General features: G+C 36.4%; 1 protein-coding gene and 1 pseudogene across 3 annotated transcripts; both read left to right on the forward strand.

Moving 5' to 3' along the window:
- Positions 1 to 1,557: 1,557 nt before the first annotated feature.
- Positions 1,558 to 20,832, forward strand: IFI44L (interferon induced protein 44 like). Of its 3 annotated transcripts, XM_007191792.3 has the most exons (10): positions 1,589 to 1,639; positions 3,125 to 3,301; positions 5,962 to 6,455; positions 6,981 to 7,029; positions 7,760 to 7,955; positions 14,207 to 14,359; positions 15,820 to 15,991; positions 19,347 to 19,447; positions 19,723 to 19,897; positions 20,052 to 20,153. In XM_007191792.3, exons 3-9 carry the CDS (start codon positions 5,972 to 5,974, stop codon positions 19,891 to 19,893), a joined length of 1,326 nt encoding a protein of 441 aa, XP_007191854.2. In that variant the 5' UTR covers positions 1,589 to 1,639; positions 3,125 to 3,301; positions 5,962 to 5,971; the 3' UTR covers positions 19,894 to 19,897; positions 20,052 to 20,153. The 3 variants fall into 3 exon arrangements, with proteins under 3 accessions (XP_028024727.2, XP_007191854.2, XP_007191856.2); XM_028168926.2 differs by lacking the exon at positions 3,125 to 3,301 and having other exon boundaries at positions 1,558 to 1,639; XM_007191794.2 differs by lacking the exon at positions 19,723 to 19,897 and having other exon boundaries at positions 20,052 to 20,832.
- Positions 9,330 to 10,965, forward strand: LOC102997472 (chromodomain Y-like protein; annotated as a pseudogene).
- Positions 20,833 to 21,075: the final 243 nt, after the last annotated feature.

The following is a 21,075-nucleotide window of genomic DNA, read 5'->3' on the forward strand; positions in this document are numbered from 1 at the left end:
AGAGAAAGATGAGACCACTCCTGGCCAACACCTTGAGTGAGAGACCCTGAAGAGAGAATCCAGTTGAGCCATGCTGGTCTCCTCATCCATGGAAAAACTGTGCCGTAATAAATGGGAGCTGTTTCAAAGCCTCTAGGTTTATGGTATTTGTTACAAAGCAAGAAACAACAAATACACTTTTCTTTCTAAGACATTCAATTTTGACCATGCCACCCCCTGCTTTTGGAGTGTGAATGTTGTCTTACTGATAAAAATTCAATTTAAATAAGACTTTTTTCCCCCCAGGTGTGTATATGTATTTTTTACTTTGTACATTTTATTTTTTTAACATCTTTATTGGAGTATAATTGCTTTACAATGGTGTGTTAGTTTCTGCTGTATAGCAAAGTGAATCAGCTATACATATACATATATCCCCATATCTCCTCCCTCCTGTGTCTCCCTCCCACCCTCCCTATCCCACCCCTCTAGGTGGACACAAGGCACTGAGCTGATCTCCCTGTGCTATGTGGCTGCTTCCCATTAGCTATCTATTTTACATTTGGTAGTGTATATAACTACATGCCACTCTCTCACTTCGTCCCAGCTTACCCTGCCCCCTCTCTGTGCCCTCAAGTCCATTCTCTACGTCTGCACCTTTTAAAACCCTGGTCACCTCCCTAGCCTCATTGCCTGCCAATCTGATGTTGTCACTCCATTCCAGACAGACTGAAATAATTGGAGGTCTCATAACACTGTGCTCTCTCTTGCTTCACTTCTTCCTTGTTATTCATGTCTCAGTCTAAACTTTGATCTTCTAGCAAGCTTTTTCCTAATGCACTAAGACTGGGTGAGGCCACCGTCATCCTGGTCCCCAGACAATCTCGTTCTTATTCCACTTGTAGCCCTCGACACACTGACATAATTGTCTGTGTACCCGACTGTCTCCCTGACTACACAGCATGGTCCCTGAGGGCAGTGGTTTTATCTTACTCAGCATTTTCCTTCCCAGGATCTAAGTCTGTATTGAATGAATGAATGTATAAACAGGAAAAGAGGCTGCACACTGCCTTATGTATGCATTCAGGAAAAGCCAAATCATAACCTGTTTGTTCCAGTGCAGAGAGTCTGGGTTTTGAATACCAGCTGGCTGCACCACTCTATCAGCTCCATTACTTTGGGCAAAGTCTCTTAATGTCCTTAAGTTTTATTTTCATACTCTGAGAAATAGGGATGCTAATAGTGTTTACTGTATGAGATTGTTTTGAGCAGAAACTAGGAAAATGCAGGTAGGTGCACAGTGCCAAATACATAGTTCTATGCACAAGAAATTATTAACTATTAGTTTTATCACAATTTTTAATTAATAATTGCCATTTCATGCATGCCTAGATGTGGGTTGCAGAGGGGACCAAAGATCTTTTTCATGTGCTCAACAGGAATCTTTTTTTTTGTTTTATTGTTTCCTCTTTTTCACTAGAGAAAAAGAAACTTAACAGCAGGTGGCTTGCTGTCTCCTGATGGTTTGCTGCTTTGAGTTTCACTTTCCTTTCTTATGAACAGGAAACCACTGATCTCAGCAGAACCTTCAGTGTCCCAATTGTGGCTGTTCCATAAATCAGAGAGAGCAGTTTAAGCCTCGTCCAACTCTGAAAAACCGGTAAGTGACTTGCTGCCATCCAATGTTTCCTAGCTGTGTGCGAAGAAAGTTGCCTGTTTTTCTTTCTTTGAAAAAAGTTTCAGAGTGAAATCACTGCTAATGATCATGCTTTTCTCTTTCACTGGTTTTGTTTTTTAATGAATATTTCAAAAACAGGGAACTATAGAGAATAAATGAACTCTACTGTAATCTTATACAGTTCTATCTGATTTTTAGAATGATTTGCTTTATTTAATTAGAATGGTTTGGGTTTTTTTTCCCTTGAAAACCAAAGCATTACAGATCCTGTTGAAATTATCTAAGAGTCTCTCCTACATTATCTTCCCTTCTCTTCCTTCCCAGAGGGAAACACTACCCAGACTTTGGTATAAATTATCGTCATGCTTGTTTTTATGCTTTTACTGTATATATGTATGTATCTAAAATGATCTCTAGTATTGCTTTTTGTATTAACAGTTTATTTATGGTATCATACTAAGAGTCTCATTCTCAACTTGCTTTTTTCCAATTAATTCTTTGAGCTTTATCCATGTTGATACAAATAGGTCTAGTTCAGTCACTTCAATGCCCTTTAGTATTTCCTTGTATGAATATGCCAAAATTTGTACATCCAATCTTCTAACATCACCATAAACGATGCTGCTATGCATATACTTGCTTTCCAAAATGTTGCATGCCCATCAGGACAATGTAAGTATTCTTGAATTTCTATGTCCTGGTCAACTGTTAGTATCACTGGACTTTTGTTTCATGTGAAATGATATCTCATTATTGTTTAATTTACAGTTCCTTGTCACTAGAACTATTGAACATTTTTTCATATGTTTATAGCCCATTTGAGTTACTTCATCTGTGAATTTCCTGTTCACATACTTTGACTACTCTTCTATTAGGTTGTTTGTGGTTTTCTTATTTATATGTTGGATAATATTTGTAGGATAAATGTGTTTTAAAGTTGCATTGTTGTATCTTTTATTGTAAGAAAAACTTAAGTTTTAATGTAGTCAAATTTATCTTTCTTTCCTTTATAGTTTGTACTTTTAGTATCTTATTTTAGAAATCCTTCCCAATACAGAGGTCATAATGATACTCTCCAGCATTTCCTTCTAAAACTTTGCACATTTAGTGCCTCACATCAACTGGAATTTGCTTTTAAGGATGTTATGAGATTATGAGGATCATATGATTTAATTAAAATTTTTTTCCTATAGAGCTATTACTTGCTCTCCAAGCTGAGTAATCAGTTGTGTCAACTTTGTATTTGGTCAAGTCCTCGATTTCACGTTCTGCTTTACCTCATGTTTATTTCTCTGGATTTGAACCCCACAATAAAGCCTCTGCATGTAAACTCGGCCTTAAGCTTTGTTTTCTAGGGGACCCTGGCTATGAAAGTTGGTCAGTCTCAGGGCTCTTGACTATCTTAGTGCCACTCTCACATTCTCCTAATTATCATAATTTTATATGTCTCAACTTGTTTTTCTTCAGAACTCTCTTGGCTCTTCTTTGCTCCTTGAAATATAATGTGAACTTTCAGATCATCTTCTTACATTCAGTGGAAAGAATGTTCTTGGGCTTTTGATCGAGCTTGCACTGAATTGAAAGATAAATTTTGGAAGAATTGATATCATTTTTAAGAAGGCTTTTCTCATCCAAGAAAGTTGGGTAGGTTTTTATTTGGGTCATTTTTCATGTCCTTTATAACATTCTTCATATAATTATCTCTTCAGAAGTTGCTCGCATATTTAAAAAATTTACTCCTAGGAACATTATTTTATTTGCTGCTTTTGCGAATGAGGTTTAAATAAAAAATCTGCTTCACTTCTTTTTTCTTTAGGTTTGCTAATATTTTGCTGAGGATTTTTGCATCAGTATTTAGGAGTGAGACTAGCTTGCAAATTTCCTTGCTTATAATGCCATTGTAATGTGTTGGTCTCTAAATTATTCTCTTGAAGTGTTTAAGATTGTAAAGTTGATCCCTCAAAGTTTGGTTTAGCTATTGGACCCACTTATCCTTGAGTTTTATTTGTGGGAAGTCTTTAATGATGAATTCTGTTTTTTTAAATGGCTATGAGATTATTCATTTTTTTCTATTTATTTTCATATCAGTTTTGGTAAGTTTTGTTTTTCTCAGAATTGGTCCATTTCAAATTTGCCTATTTTCAAATTTATTTTTAAAAAATTGTTCAGCTTAAACAATATATTTATTGTTTGTAGCATATATACATGTTCTTGTCTATGTTCTTGACCTTGATACATTGTCACCCCACCACCTTTTTTTCTTTATCAGTATCAGCAATGTTTTACACATCTTATTATTCTTTTTAAAAACTAACTTTGGTTCTGTTGATCTTCTCTTTGTATACTTATTTTTGCTTTATTAATTTTTGCTTTTACTTTTATTAATTTCTTTTTTCTTTGTGTTTAATTGGCTTTTTTTCTTGACGTTGTGAAGTTGAAGTTTATATAATTCATTTTCAGCCTTTCTTGTTTTCTAATACATGCATTTAATTATATACATTTTTTACAGTATGTTTTAGCTTCATTTCACAAGTTTCAACAATAATATTTTATTATCATTTATTAAATTTTCCAGATCTCATTGTTTTCTTATTTGATCCAGAGATTTCTTAGTAGTAGATTTCTTTATTTTCTAATGTATTAGGGGATCGTTTTTAATTTTTTTTCTGATTTCTAGCCTATATTCTTATTCAAAATTATAGTGCTTTGAAATGTTTTGAGATTTGCTTTTTTGAGTTTTGTAGGACTATTTTAATATATGTTCTATTCCTTCCTTCTCTCATTCTTAGACTCTAGTTGCACAGATGTTAGCTAATTTTACTGTACCCTCTGGTCTCTTTTGTCCTTTGTTTTTCTTCCTCTTCTTTTTGTCTCATTGTTTCAGTTTGATATAGTTTCTTCCAACTAATTATTCCTTTTAAGTGTGTTTAACCTTCAGTTAAATGTATCTTTCAAGTTTTAAATTTCAGATATATTTTTTTAAGTCCAGAATTTCCTTAAATTTTTTTTTTCCGTTTTACTGTCAACCATTCAATCTTATCTTTAACTTATTTGAACACACCAAGCTTAGTTATTTAAAAATTGCTATGGGTAATTCCATGATCAGTATGGATTTGTTTCTATTTTCTTTTCTATTTTTTCTCTTGGTTTTCTATCATGTTGTTTTGTCTGCTCCCCTGTGTTTATGATGAGTGTGAGACATTGAATATCAAGAAAATGTAGAGGTAATTTAAAGTTAAGAAAATGTTCTCTTCATCCAAAGTTTATATTGCATCTGTCCTGTAGCTAGAGACACTGGCAATCCTCATTTGTCTTAATCTGATTATAGATTGAGAAGACTAGAGATGAAATTAAGTCTATCTCCCAGTCCACTGGTGCTTCTTCTCTGTAGCTCATCATAATTGTCATGCATGGACTCGGGGAGGGTTGTGAAGGCACCCTCTTTGTTGTGCTATATTACCCTCGCTCTATGAATCTAGCAAAAGCCTTGCTGAACTTCTTAGCATCTTCTAAAGTTGACAGATGCATCAAATGCCAAGCTTACCTCTCTGTCTTCACTTCTTTTCCAAATCTTAGCCAATAACATAATTCTTCACTGCTTTTTTTTCTCTCTAATACTTTCAAATATATCTGTTTTACAGTTTATCCTGTGTTTCTAATTTTTCTTATTGAAAGAATTGGTGTGATGGCTAATGGTCTATTTTGCCACTTAGGACCTCCCTATTTAATCCTCTCATGTTTCAATTTCTTTCTTTGTACACTGTTTTCTGAATTAATTTCTCATTTCTATCTTCAAATTCATGGGTTGGCAAACTATGGCCTATGTGCCAGCCATCTATTTTTGTAGAAAAACTTCTATTGGAACACTGTCATGTGCATTTGTTTAAATATGGTTTGTGGCTGCTTTTGCCTTACATTGGCAAAGTTGAGTCATTGTGGTAGAGACCTTATGACCCACTTAGCCTAAAATTTTTACTATCTGTTATTAAGAAAAAGTGTGCTGATCCCTGTTCTAATTCATTAATTTTTCTCTATTTTTTTAATCCAGTCTGTTTATTTTTTCTACTGACCTTAAAAAATTAATGATATTTTAAATATCTAAATTATCTATTTTTTCATATCTACCTATAGTTTTATATATATGCATATATATGTATATATGTGTATGTGTGTACTATATATATAGCCTTATAATCCAAATCCAAATAAGTGGGCGAGAGGCAAAAATAACTCACTGGAACTAGTATAGCAGAAACCACAATGCTATACTACTCTCTCAAACTATTAATTTTTTTTCTCACTAGATACAGAACAATGGCAGTGAGAACCACACTGACATGGAATGAGGAAAAGAGTCTTCAAAAGCTGCTTGGAAATGTTTCTTTGATACTTCTTTATAAGTCTACTGTCCATGGAAACAGAATTAGCAATATGCATGATAGGTGCATTCGTCAGGGATCCACTGTAACAATGATTTATTGCCCCACGAATAGTTTTGGTATCTTTATGCTTGGGCATTATCCTGAAATCTCTGAAAGTTTTAGAAAGCCAAATACTTCCTTCTATTTTTCACTTCAAAAGAATAAAACAATGGAAATGACAGGTGCATTTTTAAATTCAACATCGAAAATTAGCAATGACCAACTGGAATTTCAGTTTTCTATTTCTCCCGTTCAGTACTTATCTCTAGATTTATACAACAGAACCATTGTTATACCTCAACTTTTAATGGAAAAATTAGGACTAAATTCTGACTTACGCTACCGAGTTTTGGAATGTGAAGTTTTTCGAGTGGAAGGTATGTTAAATTAGATAATCCTACATTCTGGTTCTAGTCTTTGTGTTTGGTAGGTCATAATTAATCTACGTGAACAAGGAAAAAGGAGACAGACAATTGAATTTCATGCCGCAAAATTTTTTATAAGCTCAAAAATGAAACCTGGAAGGCCTAAAGGTTATGGGGTTACTACCCAGAAAGAATAGGCAGCTTTGATCAAAGTAAGTTGAGAAGTGTGAGTGAAGAGGTGGAGATGGAGATAGAGAGAGAGAAAGGGTGGGGGGAAGGCCTCAGTATTTTGACACGTGACACGTTTTGGGTCAGCTCGAGGACCTCTAGGCATAATTATATGAGTTTGCAGAGTGACTTAATGTACAAAGAAGAAAATTTTAGCTCCTCTTCATCTCGTTATGCTGCCGACCCTAACTCCTAACCCAACAGCTCAGCTGGGTTACGCAAGAAGACTCAATACCCTATTTAGAAGGTAGACTTGGCCACATTAAACCAGACAAGTTTAAACATTATTATGCTGTTTATTTCCTTTAGGAATTAAGGATGCTGCAGGCTACATAAACAGGATAACAAGAGCCACACAGTAAGTTAGTTTCTTGGACTATCTATTACTCATTTCATTACTCACCAACTGTATAAATGGCATCAACAAATAGTAAAATTAAAAATTGTATCACTTGGAGTGATAAAAATCGGTTATAGTGTTCCAGACATAATGTGTTCAAGACAATGTAGAACAGCAACAAAAACAAAACCACTACCAACTGAAACTTTTAAGATCCACCTGATGACAATTTGACTTCATGTTTCACTTTGGCCCTGTTACATTCAAAGTTTTCCAGACAGAGTCAAGATGACCATTTTAAAAAATTCCTCTGAATCCTTTCCTTGAGAATAAAGTTTTCGAGGAACCTCGGAAAATTTTAAAAACAAAGTCCCTTCTCCCCAGTTTATAGATAAATGCCTGCATTGCATTTATTTTATTTTTATTTCTCCTTAATATAACCTTTTTACTGAAAATTCATCTTCAGTGTTACTGTTATTTCTTATTAGATTTATATGGTCTAAGGCTAACAGTTTAGCAATGATTTGGTTGCTGGTTAATGTTTAACTTAGTCAGATATAGATAAGTGCATTTTCTTCAAGCACAAAATGTATAACCTTAGACCCTTTCAAGTCATATGATAGATGTTAATATCAAAATAATAAGTAAGCATTAAACCATACCTTTCAGAGGGAAGAAAAGCGCCAGGAAAATTGTATTCTTCCTTATGGAAATTTGCCTGTTGTATTTAACTACTGCATTTTTACAGGCACAGAAATAGTCTCTTAGCAGACCTCAGAGCCTACAGGCCCTATGCAGACTTGGTTTCAGAAATCCGTATTCTCTTGTTGGGTCCAGTGGGGTCCGGAAAGTCCAGTTTTTTCAATTCAGTGAAGTCCATTTTCCACGGTCATTTGACTCACCAAGCCATAGTGGGGTCTGATGTCACCAGCATTACTGAACAGGTAAGTTATTTCAGGATTTTCTGAGGATTTTGTTTTATGGATTACAATTATTATTTTATAAGAAATGACCATGAGAAGCAAAACAGTGATTTAAACCTTCACAGGGGTAAATCAATCTATCAATGCTCCTATAAAGACTATCTTATTTGTAAATTAATAGATTTAAGGAAATAGTACAATACTAACACCATTTTTAAAAATGTTACCTGAAAGACCTACCAATTACAGTGCAATATTTATCTAGAAACTTCCATTCTGTGCTTGTCAATGTTATCATACAAACAAAAAGAATAAAGGGAATTAATAGAAAATTTCATAATCAAGCTGTGTTTTTCTATGATTGCTATAGTCTAATATTGTTATCTTCTGATTGGGAATATGTTGTACATTGTCAATGCATAATTTGGCATAAGACAGCAATAGCTCATTTTAGTTTTGTGTCACATTCAATAACTGAAAGTATTTTCTAGGACTTTCAAGAATCACATCTTATTTCTTGATGTTGGCTATATTCTATCCACTTGAGTGGCTTTATTATGATATATCAGCCTAGCCTTAGGAGCCAAGGCAAAATACCACAACAGCAAATCAGGACATTAAGCATTGATTGAAATGTTTATGTTTGCTAAATACTGTGTTGCAATAGAGACCTAAGGGCAAATAATACTTGGTCCCTTTACTGAGGGATCTCAGGGACCAATGCAATTAATAAAAAAATAAGTAGTATTCAATGTGATAGATGCTATAATAGTGGTACTCATCAGGACAGAATTTCTCTGCCTTCTTTTTATGTTGAAAACTCCTAAGGCATTGCTTTAAGAGAAGATGTAAGTCCTTAAGTCCAAATAGAATGCAAATACTATATACACTGAAGGAAAACGGGACAGAGTATTTGTGAAGGAAATGGAATATTTTATTGCTCAGAGACCCTTCTTTCTGAAGAATTGAAGTAAAGGAAACAGGTTAATGGTTAATGTCACTATGAATGTGCCTATTGATCTTGAAATTTTATAATGTACTTTAAGTATCTAACTCTCATGCTTCATGTAATTCCTTTCATGTTGAGGTACCAGTAAACCCCATTCACTTAGATCAAAATCTCCAGTGGGATTGCTCCTAGGCATTTCATGGAGCAATGGGAGCTTTGACTCCATCACAAATTACAATAGGTTGAGATTCTTGGGAGAACTGAATAAGTGATTGGTTGGGCTGTTGAGCAGGGAAAGAAAATAACCTCTAATTTAAGATATTAGTCATTGTTCTGCCAAAATGTGGCATGGCTTTAACTCCTGATCTGAAGAGTCTTATCTTGAGTGGTACAGACTGTCGAATACCAATCGTTCGGATAAATTTGGAAAAGGAGTAAACTCGTGTATGTTGGTCTCCACCACTAACTCACATCAGGTTGAAAGGATCGTTGACAAAAGGAAAAACAAAAAAGGGAAGACAGAGTATTTGGTTCGGTGGAAGGGCTATGACAGTGGGGATAACACCTGGGAGCCGGAGCAGCACCTGGTGAACCGAGAGGAGTATATCCACGATTTTAACAGGCTCCACACCGAGAAGCAGAAGGAGGGCACCTTCACCAGAACCAATCGGACCTCCCCGAACAATGCTAGGAAACAGATTTCCAGACCCACCAACAGCATCTTTTCCAAGGCCTCTCCTAAATCACTAATGGCCGGCAAAGAGCACGAGCCCAAGACCAGCCCGCTGTTTGCCGCCGGCCAGAAGTTCAGGAAGAACCCAGCCCCGTCCCTCTTGAACCGGAAGAACATGGACCTGGCCACGGCAGGCATAAAGATCCTCGTGCCCAAGAGCCCTATCAAGAGCAGGACCGCGGGGGACGGCTTTCAGAACGAGCGCCCCGAGAAACTGGACCCCGCCGAGCAAGGGCAGGAGGACACGGTGGCGCTGGCGGTGGCGGCCACAAAGCCGGTCGGGGCTCTGCCGGGCCCCGGTGCCGAGCGGCCGCGGATGGGGGGGCCGGCCCGGGATACCCCTGCTGGTGCCTCAGGTGTCCGGCCCCCTGACCGCGGCCATGGCCACGGGGCTAGCCGTGAAGGGGAAAGGTTCCTCCCCATTCACGGACGCGCGCACAGCCAACAAGACCACCAACCTGCAGACGTCGGTCACGGGAGTGACGACCGGGAGGAGGAAATTCATCGACGACGGACGAGACCAGCCCTTTGACCAGCGGCAGTGAGGCAGACGGAAAGCACCTACAGGTACAGGGACATCGTCGTCCGGAAGCAGGAAGGCTTCACCCACATCCTGCTGTCCACGAAGTCGTCCGAGAACAACTCACTCAACCCAGAGGTGAGGGCGGAAGTGCAGAGCGCCGAGAGCACGGCCGCCACCGAGACAGCAAGCCGGTGCTGCTCGGCAGCCTGGGCAGCGTCTTCTGCTGCGGCCTCGACTTCATCTACTTCATCCGGCGGCGCGCCAGACCGACGACCGGAAGAGGGAGAACACGAAGATGGCCGAGGCCTTCAGAAACTTCGTGAATGCTTTCATTCAGTTTAAGAAGCCTATCACTGCAGCCGTAAACGGCCCAGCCATTGGACGAGGAGCGTCCATACTGCCTCTCTGTGACGTGGTTTGGGCCAATGAAAAGGCTCGGTTCCAAACACCCGCTGCTATCTTCGGACAGAGGCCAGACGGCTGTACCACCGTTATGTTTCCCACGGTAATGGGAGGAGCATCTGCGAACGAAACGCTGCTCAGCAGGCGGAAGCTGACGGCGCAGGCGGCGTGCGGCAAAGGCCTGGGCGCCTAGGTATTCTGGCCCGGGACCTTCACCCGGGAAGTCATGGTCCGCCTTAAGGAGCTCGCCTCCTGCAACCAGGTTGTGCTCGTGGAATCCAAGGCCCTCGTGCGCTGCAGCAGAAAGCTGGAGCTGGAGCAGGCCAACGAGCGGGAGTGCGAGGTGCTGAAGAAGATCTGGGGCTCGGCCCAGGGCATGGACTCCATGCTCAAGTACCTGCAGAGGAAGATCGACGAGCTCTGACGGCCGGGCTGCCCCCAGACGACCCCGGAATCGCATGGCGCAGGGAGGCTGGGGCTCCCCGGGGCCCGGACCCACCCTCCCAGCCTGAAACACGTTCACTTGGCGCTCACGCTTGGAAGCAGGACTTGAAATAGCCAAGCAATTTATTACCAAGGAGTTTCTAAGTACTGTAACTTTAAAATAAATAACTACAAAGCTCCTTTGTCCAAACGTCATTATTTTATACTTAATACACACACAGGTATAAAAGTATAATGGAGAGCTCTGGGCTGCTCTTTGAGGCTCTAATTTTTGTTATCTTTGGCTAGGACTGTATAAAAAAGAAGTGTGTTTTCCTAGTTTGGGTGTCAGAAAAGTCTGGAATAATGTTTGTTTTCCTTGTTTTTTACCCTCTCGAAAACAGAATCTAAAGAGGTGTTAGCCAGCCTCGCCTCCCCTGCCCCAAATAGAAATACAGAAAAATCTGAGGCATGCCTTTGTCTCCAAGAAGGTACAAAACCTCCGAGATGGAAAATTCTAAATCAATGGGAAGACTTATCTTTCAGGATAAGTACTTCTGATTAAACACCCACTGATGGACATACCCCCAGACTAAAACGCATGTAGGATTCACGCTGAGAAGTCAATTGATTCTCCCTTCTTTTTTAAATATGTCCGATTCTTACCCAGTTGACAGGAAGAAACCACTCTCTCTAGGGGAAAGCTTGTTGTGCTGTATTAGTGAATCACTGAATAGCGGTAAGTATGATATCTAAGTTATAAGTTAATCTTAGTGGGTATATAATTAGTTTTTTCTGACCCTTTTGAAAAATAACTACATAAGTGCTTCTTGTTGCTGGGTGAAAACTACTACTTTATATACAGTTTTGGTTTTCTATTTGCAGATATGATTGATGTATTACACCAAAAATAAAAGTATTTTTATGTTTATAAAGTGTAATTTTTAGGTTCACTTAGAATATATTTTATTTAACAAGTTAAAATTCTTTTGGCACACTATTAAATGCAGAAACTCCTTTTTAAGAGAAAGAACTACCTTATATCGACGTTTAATGTTCTTGGTCTCTGCTTTCATGTCAACACAATATACCAAGTACAGATTGCTGTCTGAAGAGTGCCCTGTGTAAATAGACACCTGCATTCCTGTCAGGAGTGGGGACTGATTCCTGATTCCAGATGCCTACCATTCAGTAGGTTTCTGAGCTCGCAATCATATGGAATGTATGAAGAATGAAATAAAATCAAAACCTTATTTTGTACAGTTTTGACATTTATACTTAAAACTGACCACCTCCTGGCCTCGGAGAGCTGTACGGCGTGTAAATCTGCCTTTACCTTGGATTGGTTGGTGCAGTAATTTTGCATTTTGGGACCTACTTTTTTCGTTCAGTAGTTTGAACTATATATAAAATGTACAATCAGTAAAGTTTTTATAGAATAAATATTCAGCTGTGAAAACTGGTTAAATGAAACTAATATTTCTTAACACATTTGAAAACAAACAAAAACACAAATTACAATAGGCTACAGGGGTATTCTCCACTTCCTCGTTTAGAGTGGGAGAATGGTGATTAGAGTATTGTCTGGTGTCTCTGAGAAGTCCTTTTCTTTGTGATTCTTCCCAAATCTTCCATAGTTGTGTCTATGTTGGAAGTGTATTTGACCAATAAATAAAGTTTTTTCAGAGTTTTCCTGAAAAATAGTCTTGGGATCAGACTGAGTGTGTCTAGAAAAGAAGCTTTGTTAAAGTAGTGCTTCTTAAAGTGAGGTTTGTGGACCCCTTAGAGTCCCTGAAACTCTTTTAGGGGATCTGTGAGCTTAAAACTGTTTTTAAAACACTAAGATGCTTTTTGCTCTTTCTAGTGTATTAACATTTGAATTGATCAAACAAATATAATTTTATCTGTTGGCACCTTAGCATGAATCAAGCAATGGCACCAAACACTACTACAGTCACTGTAATCTTCCCTACCACTGAGTTTGCAGTAAAAACAAACAAAATGCCAGTTTCACTTAAGAATTTCCTTGATGAATCAGTAACAATTATTGATTTTATTTAAACTCAACTTTTAAATGCACATCATTTAAAAATTTTGTGTGATGAAATGGGAAGTGCATATAAAGAGCTCCTAATGCATGTCAAAATATGCTGGTTGTCTAGCAAGGGCACTAGTGCAACTGAGTTGTAAGCTGAACTTTTCTCATGTAACATTTTTGATTGAAAAGACAACTGAAAGACTTGCTGAGTCATACTTGTGTATTTGGTAGACATTTTTGGGGAAAATGCACGAAATGAGCCTGTCACTTCAAGGACAACAACTCACAGTGTTTGTTACCAAAGATAGCATTTGAGCTTTTAAGAAAAAATTAGAACGTTGGGAAACTTGTATCCACCACTTCGAGCTTGAAAACTTAAGAACTTAAAGACGTATCTAATGAGATTTATGATGGTATTAACAAATATGATGTTTTAATATTGTACAATGAAATGTGCCAATATTTGGACCATCCAGATAAGACAGTGAACCAATATTTTCAAATGACCAATGCATCAGGTTACAAAATCATGGATGGATAAAAGATATATTCAAAGTGTAAGATAGATCAACGAACTTAATGTAATAGTATGAAAACGTCATGAATTTCACATTGCAGCTAATCTTTGAGAAATTATCACTTGTTCAGCTTTGATGTATTATTAATGAGGAATGTCCATAATTCTCTGAAAGCTGTTAAATTAAATACTCCCTCCTTGCCTACTACATGTATGTGTGAGGCCAGATTTTTTTCATGTACTTCAACCAAAGCAGTATATCACAACAGATTGAATGCAGAGGCAAATATGAGAATCCAGCTCTTTTCTATTAATTTAGACATTAAAGAGAATTGCAAAAAGTAAATCAATTCCACTCTTTTCTATAACTTTTTTGGAAAATATTTTTTTTTGTAAAATTGATAATTAACATGTAACAGGGTCATAATTGTATTTTTAAATGATTTAAGAAATATTTAAAATTTTTTGTTTTAATTTCTAGTATGTTACATGTCAATAGATATAACTCACATGAATAAAATAACTTTGGGACCCTCAATAATTTTTAAGGGTCTAAGTTGACCCTGAGACTAAAATGTTTGAGGACCACAGTTTAAAAATATTAACCAGTTTCTATTTTTCCTATTGCCATGTCTTGAAGGCTAGTTGAAGAATGAACTTTTATACTTGATGTGTTTTGTTTTACAGTATAGGATATATTCTGTTAAAGATGGAAAAGATGGTAAATCTCTGCCGTGTATGTTGTGTGACACCATGGGGCTGGATGAGAAAGAGGGAGTAGGCTTATGTGTGGCTGACATACCCCACATCTTAAAAGGCTGCGTGCCAGACAGATATCAGGTAAGCATCCTTCAATGTCTAAAACATTTCAAATCATTTTCATCAATGCTTTTCATTGACTTTTTACCCCAGGCAGTTTCAACTGTCATAAAGTGGTTTTAACACCAACCAACACTGCTGTACTTTAATAAGTATTCATGTAAGGAAAGTAGATAACAGCTCTTATTTTCTATAGCATTAAGAAATATAGCCAAAAGGCAAGATTCTACTCATATAGGTTCCAGGGAAAGTTCAGGAGGAGCTGTGTTTATATCATTCTTTACAATGATGTAAAATAGTAGGAAAGTAGTAGTATAATCTCTTGCACTTTAATAATCTCTTAGGCAAAATATTGAAACAACCACTTTTTGTTGAAGTGTGATGTTATACTGAAAGTAATCAGGCTTCACTACTTAAATACTTAGATTCAAAGGTTGGCTCTGCCACCAATTAGGTGTGTACCCATAAGCAAGTTACATACTTGTCTCTGTAAGTCTTAGTTTTTTCATGTGTGTGTGAAATGTAGATAATGCTAATGCTCATCTCATAGGTGGCTAAGAAGATTAAATGAGAAGATGTACTCTAAGTTCTCAAAAAGTTAACCATTATTATCACCTTTCTTTTAGGTACAATAAAATCAGCCTCAGTTTCTAAGCAGTGACCTCCTTTGCCTCTCAATTGTGCTTGATTGGAAACCTTAACTATGCACTTATTTATTTAAAAACTGTTGATTAAAAACCAAATTTGTGTCAGATACTATGCTAGTTTTGAATATGAACATAATCCTATCCTTAAGAAGCTCACAATCTAAAAAGACATAAAGATACAGGGAGGAGGAGCAGGGCAGAGAAATGGGAGAAATCATAGACATATGAGCACCTTCATTTTTCACAGCACGGAGTCAATCAATTCAGTCCAACATTGAAACATAGAGTTAAAAAAATAATGAACCCAGACTTGTATTATGTTTTGTAATTATTTTCTTAACCCTGGAAAGATTATTGTCTTGTGGTAAGGAGATGTTAATTTAAAATTTGGTATTTTTTTCACTTTAGTTTCTTTTTCTTCTGTAAAATTAAAAGAAATTATAGTGTTTTAGTTTAAATGGCATTTTCAATATATTTTTCTCTTGCCTTTTCTCTCAATTAGTGCATTTAAGTATACAAGAGTTTTGAAATTAGGTTTTAAAAAAACATTATTTGTACTTTTCTGAAATATTTCCATTATGGATAATTAAGTTATAATCACCATTTTTGCCAAAGCAACGGAGTGTGTTGTTTTATAAAAAAGACATAATGTCACCATGCTAACAGTGGAGAGGAAGGATGAAAGGCGTGCTACTAACTCATCTGGGGAAGGAGTATCGGGGGGAAGGGAAGGTTTTGGCTTGGAGGTTAGTGTTGGGCATGTTTGAAACATGAATTGTATCTGAAAGAATTCAGCAGAGACTCTCTAAATGTTACCTTATGTTTCTATAACAGTTTAGTCCCCATAAACCAATTACACCCAAGCATCCTACATTCATCACCTCTCCATCACTGAAAGACAGGATTCACTGCGTGGCTTATGTCTTTGATATCAACTCTATTGACAATCTCTCCTCTAAAATGGTGGCAAAGTTCAAACAAGTTCAGAAAGAAGTATTAAACTGCGGTGAGTCTCATTGTACTTATTAAAATATTTTTACTTGGAAATAATGATATATTCACAAGAAATTGCAAAAAGAGTACAGCAAGGTCCCATGCCCCCTTCATCCGATTTCCCGAGCCCTGGGTTAGTTGGTGGCAACAGCAGATGGAGATCATCCAAAGGCTTTATTGAAAGCAAGACCCTAAATCCTAGTCTTCAGTACTTAAACACTAGAAAGGCCATAGTTTTTTTTGTCATGTGTGATTTTCCTGTGGCTAGATAGGGGAGTCACCTCCCCACATTATGTGACTAGACCAGAAAGATTAAAATCGGGAGATATAACACTCTTATAATGTTTGGTATAGCTTTGTCATTTTGTCACATGTAGATTCGTGTAACCGCCACTACAATCAAGATACAGAACTACTCTATCACCACAAAGTCTTTGTCATGGTATCCCCCAATCCTCACCATCCATAGTTTTTGGCAGCAACTAATCTCTCCTCCACCTCCATACTTTTGTCATTTTGAGAATGTTATACAAATGGAATCCAACAGTATGTCTGATTTTAGACTGGCTTTTTTCTCTCAGCCTAATATCCTTTGAATTCCATCAAAGTTGTTGTGTATATCAATTGTTCATTCCTTTTTATTGTTGAGTAGTAATCCATGGTATAGATATTCCACAGTTGTTTTAACCATTCTTTATCAAAGGACGTTTTGATTACTTCTGGTTTTTGGCTATTACAAATAAAGCTCCTTTGAATATTAGTGTGCAGGTTTTTGTGGGACATAAGTTTTCATTCTCCTGGGATAATTCCCCGAAATTGTGATTGTTGGGTCCTATGCTAAGTGTGTGTTTAATTTTTTAAGAAACCACCAAACAACTCTTCAGAATTACTGCACATTTTATATTTTAACAATATATGAGAGATCTAGTTTCTCTGTATTCTTGCTAGTATTTGCCATTATTGCTATTTAAAAAAAATTTAACTCTTCTAATAGGTGTATAGTGATAGCTCATCATGGTCTTAATTTGCATTGCCCTAATGATGAATTACATTGAACATCTTTTAATGTACGTATTTGTTTGTATGTGTCTTCCTCAGCAAAATATCTCTTCATGTCTTTGACCTATTTTCTATTTGGACACTTTGGTTTTTCACTGTTGAGTTTTAAGTGATCGATAAATTCTAGATATGAGTCAATTATCAGATATATGGTTTGCAAATAGTTTCTCCCAGTGCTCAGTTGTCTTTTCATTATCTTAACAGAGACTTACACAAAACTAAATTTTAAAAATTTTGGTGAGCTCCAATTTATCAATTTTTTTCTTTTAAGGATCATGCTTTTCATTTTGTGTCTAAAATCCTTTACCAAGCTTTAAGTCCCCAAATTTTTTCTATGTTTTCTTCTAAAAATTTTATAGTCTTATTTTTTACATTTGAATATATGATTAATTCTGAATCACTTTTTGTGTAAGATGTGAGGTGTAGGTCAAAGTTTATTTTATTTTATTTTTGCCTATGGATATTCAATTGCTCCAGCACCACTTGTTGAAAAGATTATCATTGCTCCATTGTATTGCTTTTGCACTGTTGTCAAAAATTCATTGTCCTTGCTTTTGTGCATCTATTTCTGGGTTCTGTATTCTGTTACCTTGATCTATGTGTTCGTTCTTCTACCAACACCACACAGTCTTTATAACTGTAGCTATATAATAATAAAAATATAGGTCTTAAAGTGCGTAAAATAATTCCTCCCACGTTATTCTTATTTGTCAAAATTGTTTTAGCTATTCTAGTGCCTTTACATTTCCATGGGAATTTTAGAATTACCTTGTCTATTTCTACAAAAAAATCTTGGTGGGATATTGATAGTTTGTTAGCTCTAGGAAGATTTTTTGTTGAATTCTTAGGATTTCATGCCATCTCAGATGGGGACAATTTTATGTCTTCCTTTTCAATTTGTATGTGTTTTATTTCCTTTGCTTGTCTTACTGTCCTGGCTAGGACTTCCAATACTATGTTGAATAATAGTGGTGAGAGCAGATACCCTTGCCTTGTTTCTGATCTTAGGAGGAAAGTATCCAGTGTTTCACCACTATGATGTCAACTATGGGTTTTTAATAATAGTTCTTTATTAAGTTGAGGAAGTTCTTCTTTATTCCTACTTCTCTAGGAGTTTTTTTTTTTTTTAAATCATGAATGGGTGTTGAATTTTGCCAAATGGTTTTTCTCCATAGATTGATATGATCATGGGACTTTTTTCCTCTTTAGCTTGTTTGTATCGTGGATTATATTGACTGAATTTGAATCTTAAGCCAACTTTGTCTCCCTAGGAAAAAAACCCTTGTGTTCATGGTGCATAATTCTTTTTATGTATTGCTGAATCCTGTATGATAATATCTTATTAAGAATTTTTGCCTCTATATTTATGAGGAATATTGGTCTGTAGTTGTTGGGTTTTTATTTTTTGTTTCTTTGTTTTTTTAATTTCTGTGGTCTTTGTCAGGTTTTGGTCTCAGGGTAATATTGGTGTTATAAAATGAGTTGGGAAGTGTTCCTTCCTCTTTCATTTTCTGGAAGAGATTGTGTAGAACTGGTATTAATTTCTTTTTAAATGTCTGGTAGTGTTCTCCACTAAAGCCATCTGGGCCTGAAGATTTCTTTTTCAGGAGTTTTTAAAACCACAAATTCAATTTAAAAATAGTTTTAGAGTTATTAAAATTATCTATTTCATATTAGATGAGTTGTGGTAGTTTGTAGTGTGTAGTTTTAGTCTGTTTCTTCTAAGTTGTCAAATTTATGCATGTAGAGTTGTTTGTAGTATTTTCTTATTCTTTTTATGTCTTTGGGGTTTGTAGGGATATCCCCTCTGTCCTTCCTGGGGAAGCAGTTATTAGTAAAGCAGAACTTTGATTCAGTTAGAAGCCGAGTGTGATTTACTCATCTGATCTCTGCGGTTTGAGGGAAAAGGCAAGAGGTCCTTAGTAGAACTGTGAAATCAGTGTACTTTGCTTTTATAAATGCTCACACACAATCTTCCTCACTTTCTCTTTCTTGGGGTTCTTTTGTAGTCTTCAAGATTCAGCAACCACTTTTACCCCCTGGCCACTTTAAAACACACTATTTGAATGGAATAGTAGCTGATTGCAACTTAGTGAATTTAATTGCATTTAGAAATGATCTCTCACTTTGGAAGAAATAATTTCTCCTGTTAGAAGAACTTCAAGTCCCATATTGAGATTTCTTGGGGATATTGCATTCTCCTGATCTTAACTTTACCTTACAGAGTACTGTTTTCACACATATTTAATTACCTTGTTGATACACTGCTGTTTATGATATAAAATAACTGATTTATCTATTTGATATAGGTGTAGCACATGTAGCATTGTTTACTAAAGTGAATAATTGCTATGAAGTTCTTCAAGACAACTTCTTAAAGATGAATAAATCTATGATTTCTCAAAGCCAGGTAAGGAATACTTTTCGCAACTAGATAGTATTGTAATAGTGTTGTACTGTGTGTGTGTGTGTGTGCTCACACTACATATTCATGGGTAAATGAAGAAATGGATCAATTGCCTGGTTGATTCAAGTTTATACCCCACTTTAAAATAATGATCTGAATTATAATTATATTCAGAAAATAATTTATTAAGCCATTACTTTTTCTGTTTCTTGAATTATATTTAAATCAGTCAAATTTCAGATATAAGACTTATGCTTATTAAATTCATTTTTCCACAGATACAGAATGCCAACAAGATGCTAGGCATTCCTCTTTCTAATATCTTGGTGGTTGAAAATTATGCTTCAGAGCGGGAGATGGATCCTTTAAAGGACATTTTGATCCTCTCTGCACTGAAGCAGATGTTCCGGGCTGCAGATGACTTCTTAGAGGATTTGCCTCTTGAGTAAACAGGTGATCTGGCCCCGTTCTGCTCCTCTCACAAGCTTTTGGAAAAACTCTAAGCTATACCTCAGTTGGATGGCTGGTACCCATCTGCCTGTTCTAGTGCTGACAGCCATGTTACAATATGTGCTTTGTTTTCACTCTTTTTATGTTTTGTTTTCAGATACAATTGTGGGAATCTTCCAGCTCTGCATGCGACATCAGTTGCCTTGATTCAGACACTTGGCCCAAACCAGGGTTGCTGACAGCCTCTTTGAGACTCTGCTTCTATTCATGTTTTACTTTCTGTCTCTGACAACATCTAACTGATGGTTCCTTCTAGGATCAGTCACACCTCAAGTGCAAAGGCCAACCTTAAGCAGTGGTGGGCCAACATATGCTCTATTGCAAACCACCCTTTGTATTTCTGCACTATTTACAATTTAATTTATATGACATCTTTCTAAATCTCCTCAGCAAAATTAGCTATTCCCTTATTATTTATCCATAACACTTAATTTAAAACTCTATGCAAGTACTAATCACATTGAGTATAAACTGGTTACATAGTTATCTGCTTTTCTAAATAAATTGTGAGTCTTTTAAGAAACAGAGTTTGGATTTTACTTATCTTTGTATTCACAGAAATTAGCATAGTGCCTGGCGGGGAGCAAGCATACCTGCTATTAAGCATCTCTCTCAACCTCCCCAGAGTGATACCATGTATTTAAAATTCTCTCCTTATAGAGGAGAAGACTGGGAGAGAATGAAATGCTGGAGATAAATAAAGGAGGGAGAATGTTTCACTTATCTCTGGATGACAATATGATTTAAGTTAATTAAAAAGAACAAGTATTTCTAAAGGACTTATATTTTGTTTCTGTAAAAAAAAGCTTTTTACTCTAATGAACCCATGCCTGATTTTCATTAGTTGAATTCCAAACCATCCTAGCCATGTTCCCAAAGTAGAGTGATCAAATATGTTTATTAGTGCAAGTCAATAACAAAGTTGTCTTATACAGGTGCTCCTAAATGATTCTAAAGTTCTCTGGGTAGCTGAAGAAGTTAGGACTATTAATAAAGACAGAAAAAGAATTCCAGAAAATAGTTTTCAGGGTTTTTTTTTTTTTCTCTCTTTTTTCTCTTAACTCTCTTCTTCAAATTTCAAAGTCTTTTTCAAATGAATATGCTTTGGCTCAATAGTTATT

The sequence above is a fragment of the Balaenoptera acutorostrata genome, chromosome 1 (genome assembly GCF_949987535.1).
Source record: "Balaenoptera acutorostrata chromosome 1, mBalAcu1.1, whole genome shotgun sequence".
In the NCBI taxonomy this organism is placed as follows: Eukaryota; Metazoa; Chordata; class Mammalia; order Artiodactyla; family Balaenopteridae; genus Balaenoptera; species Balaenoptera acutorostrata.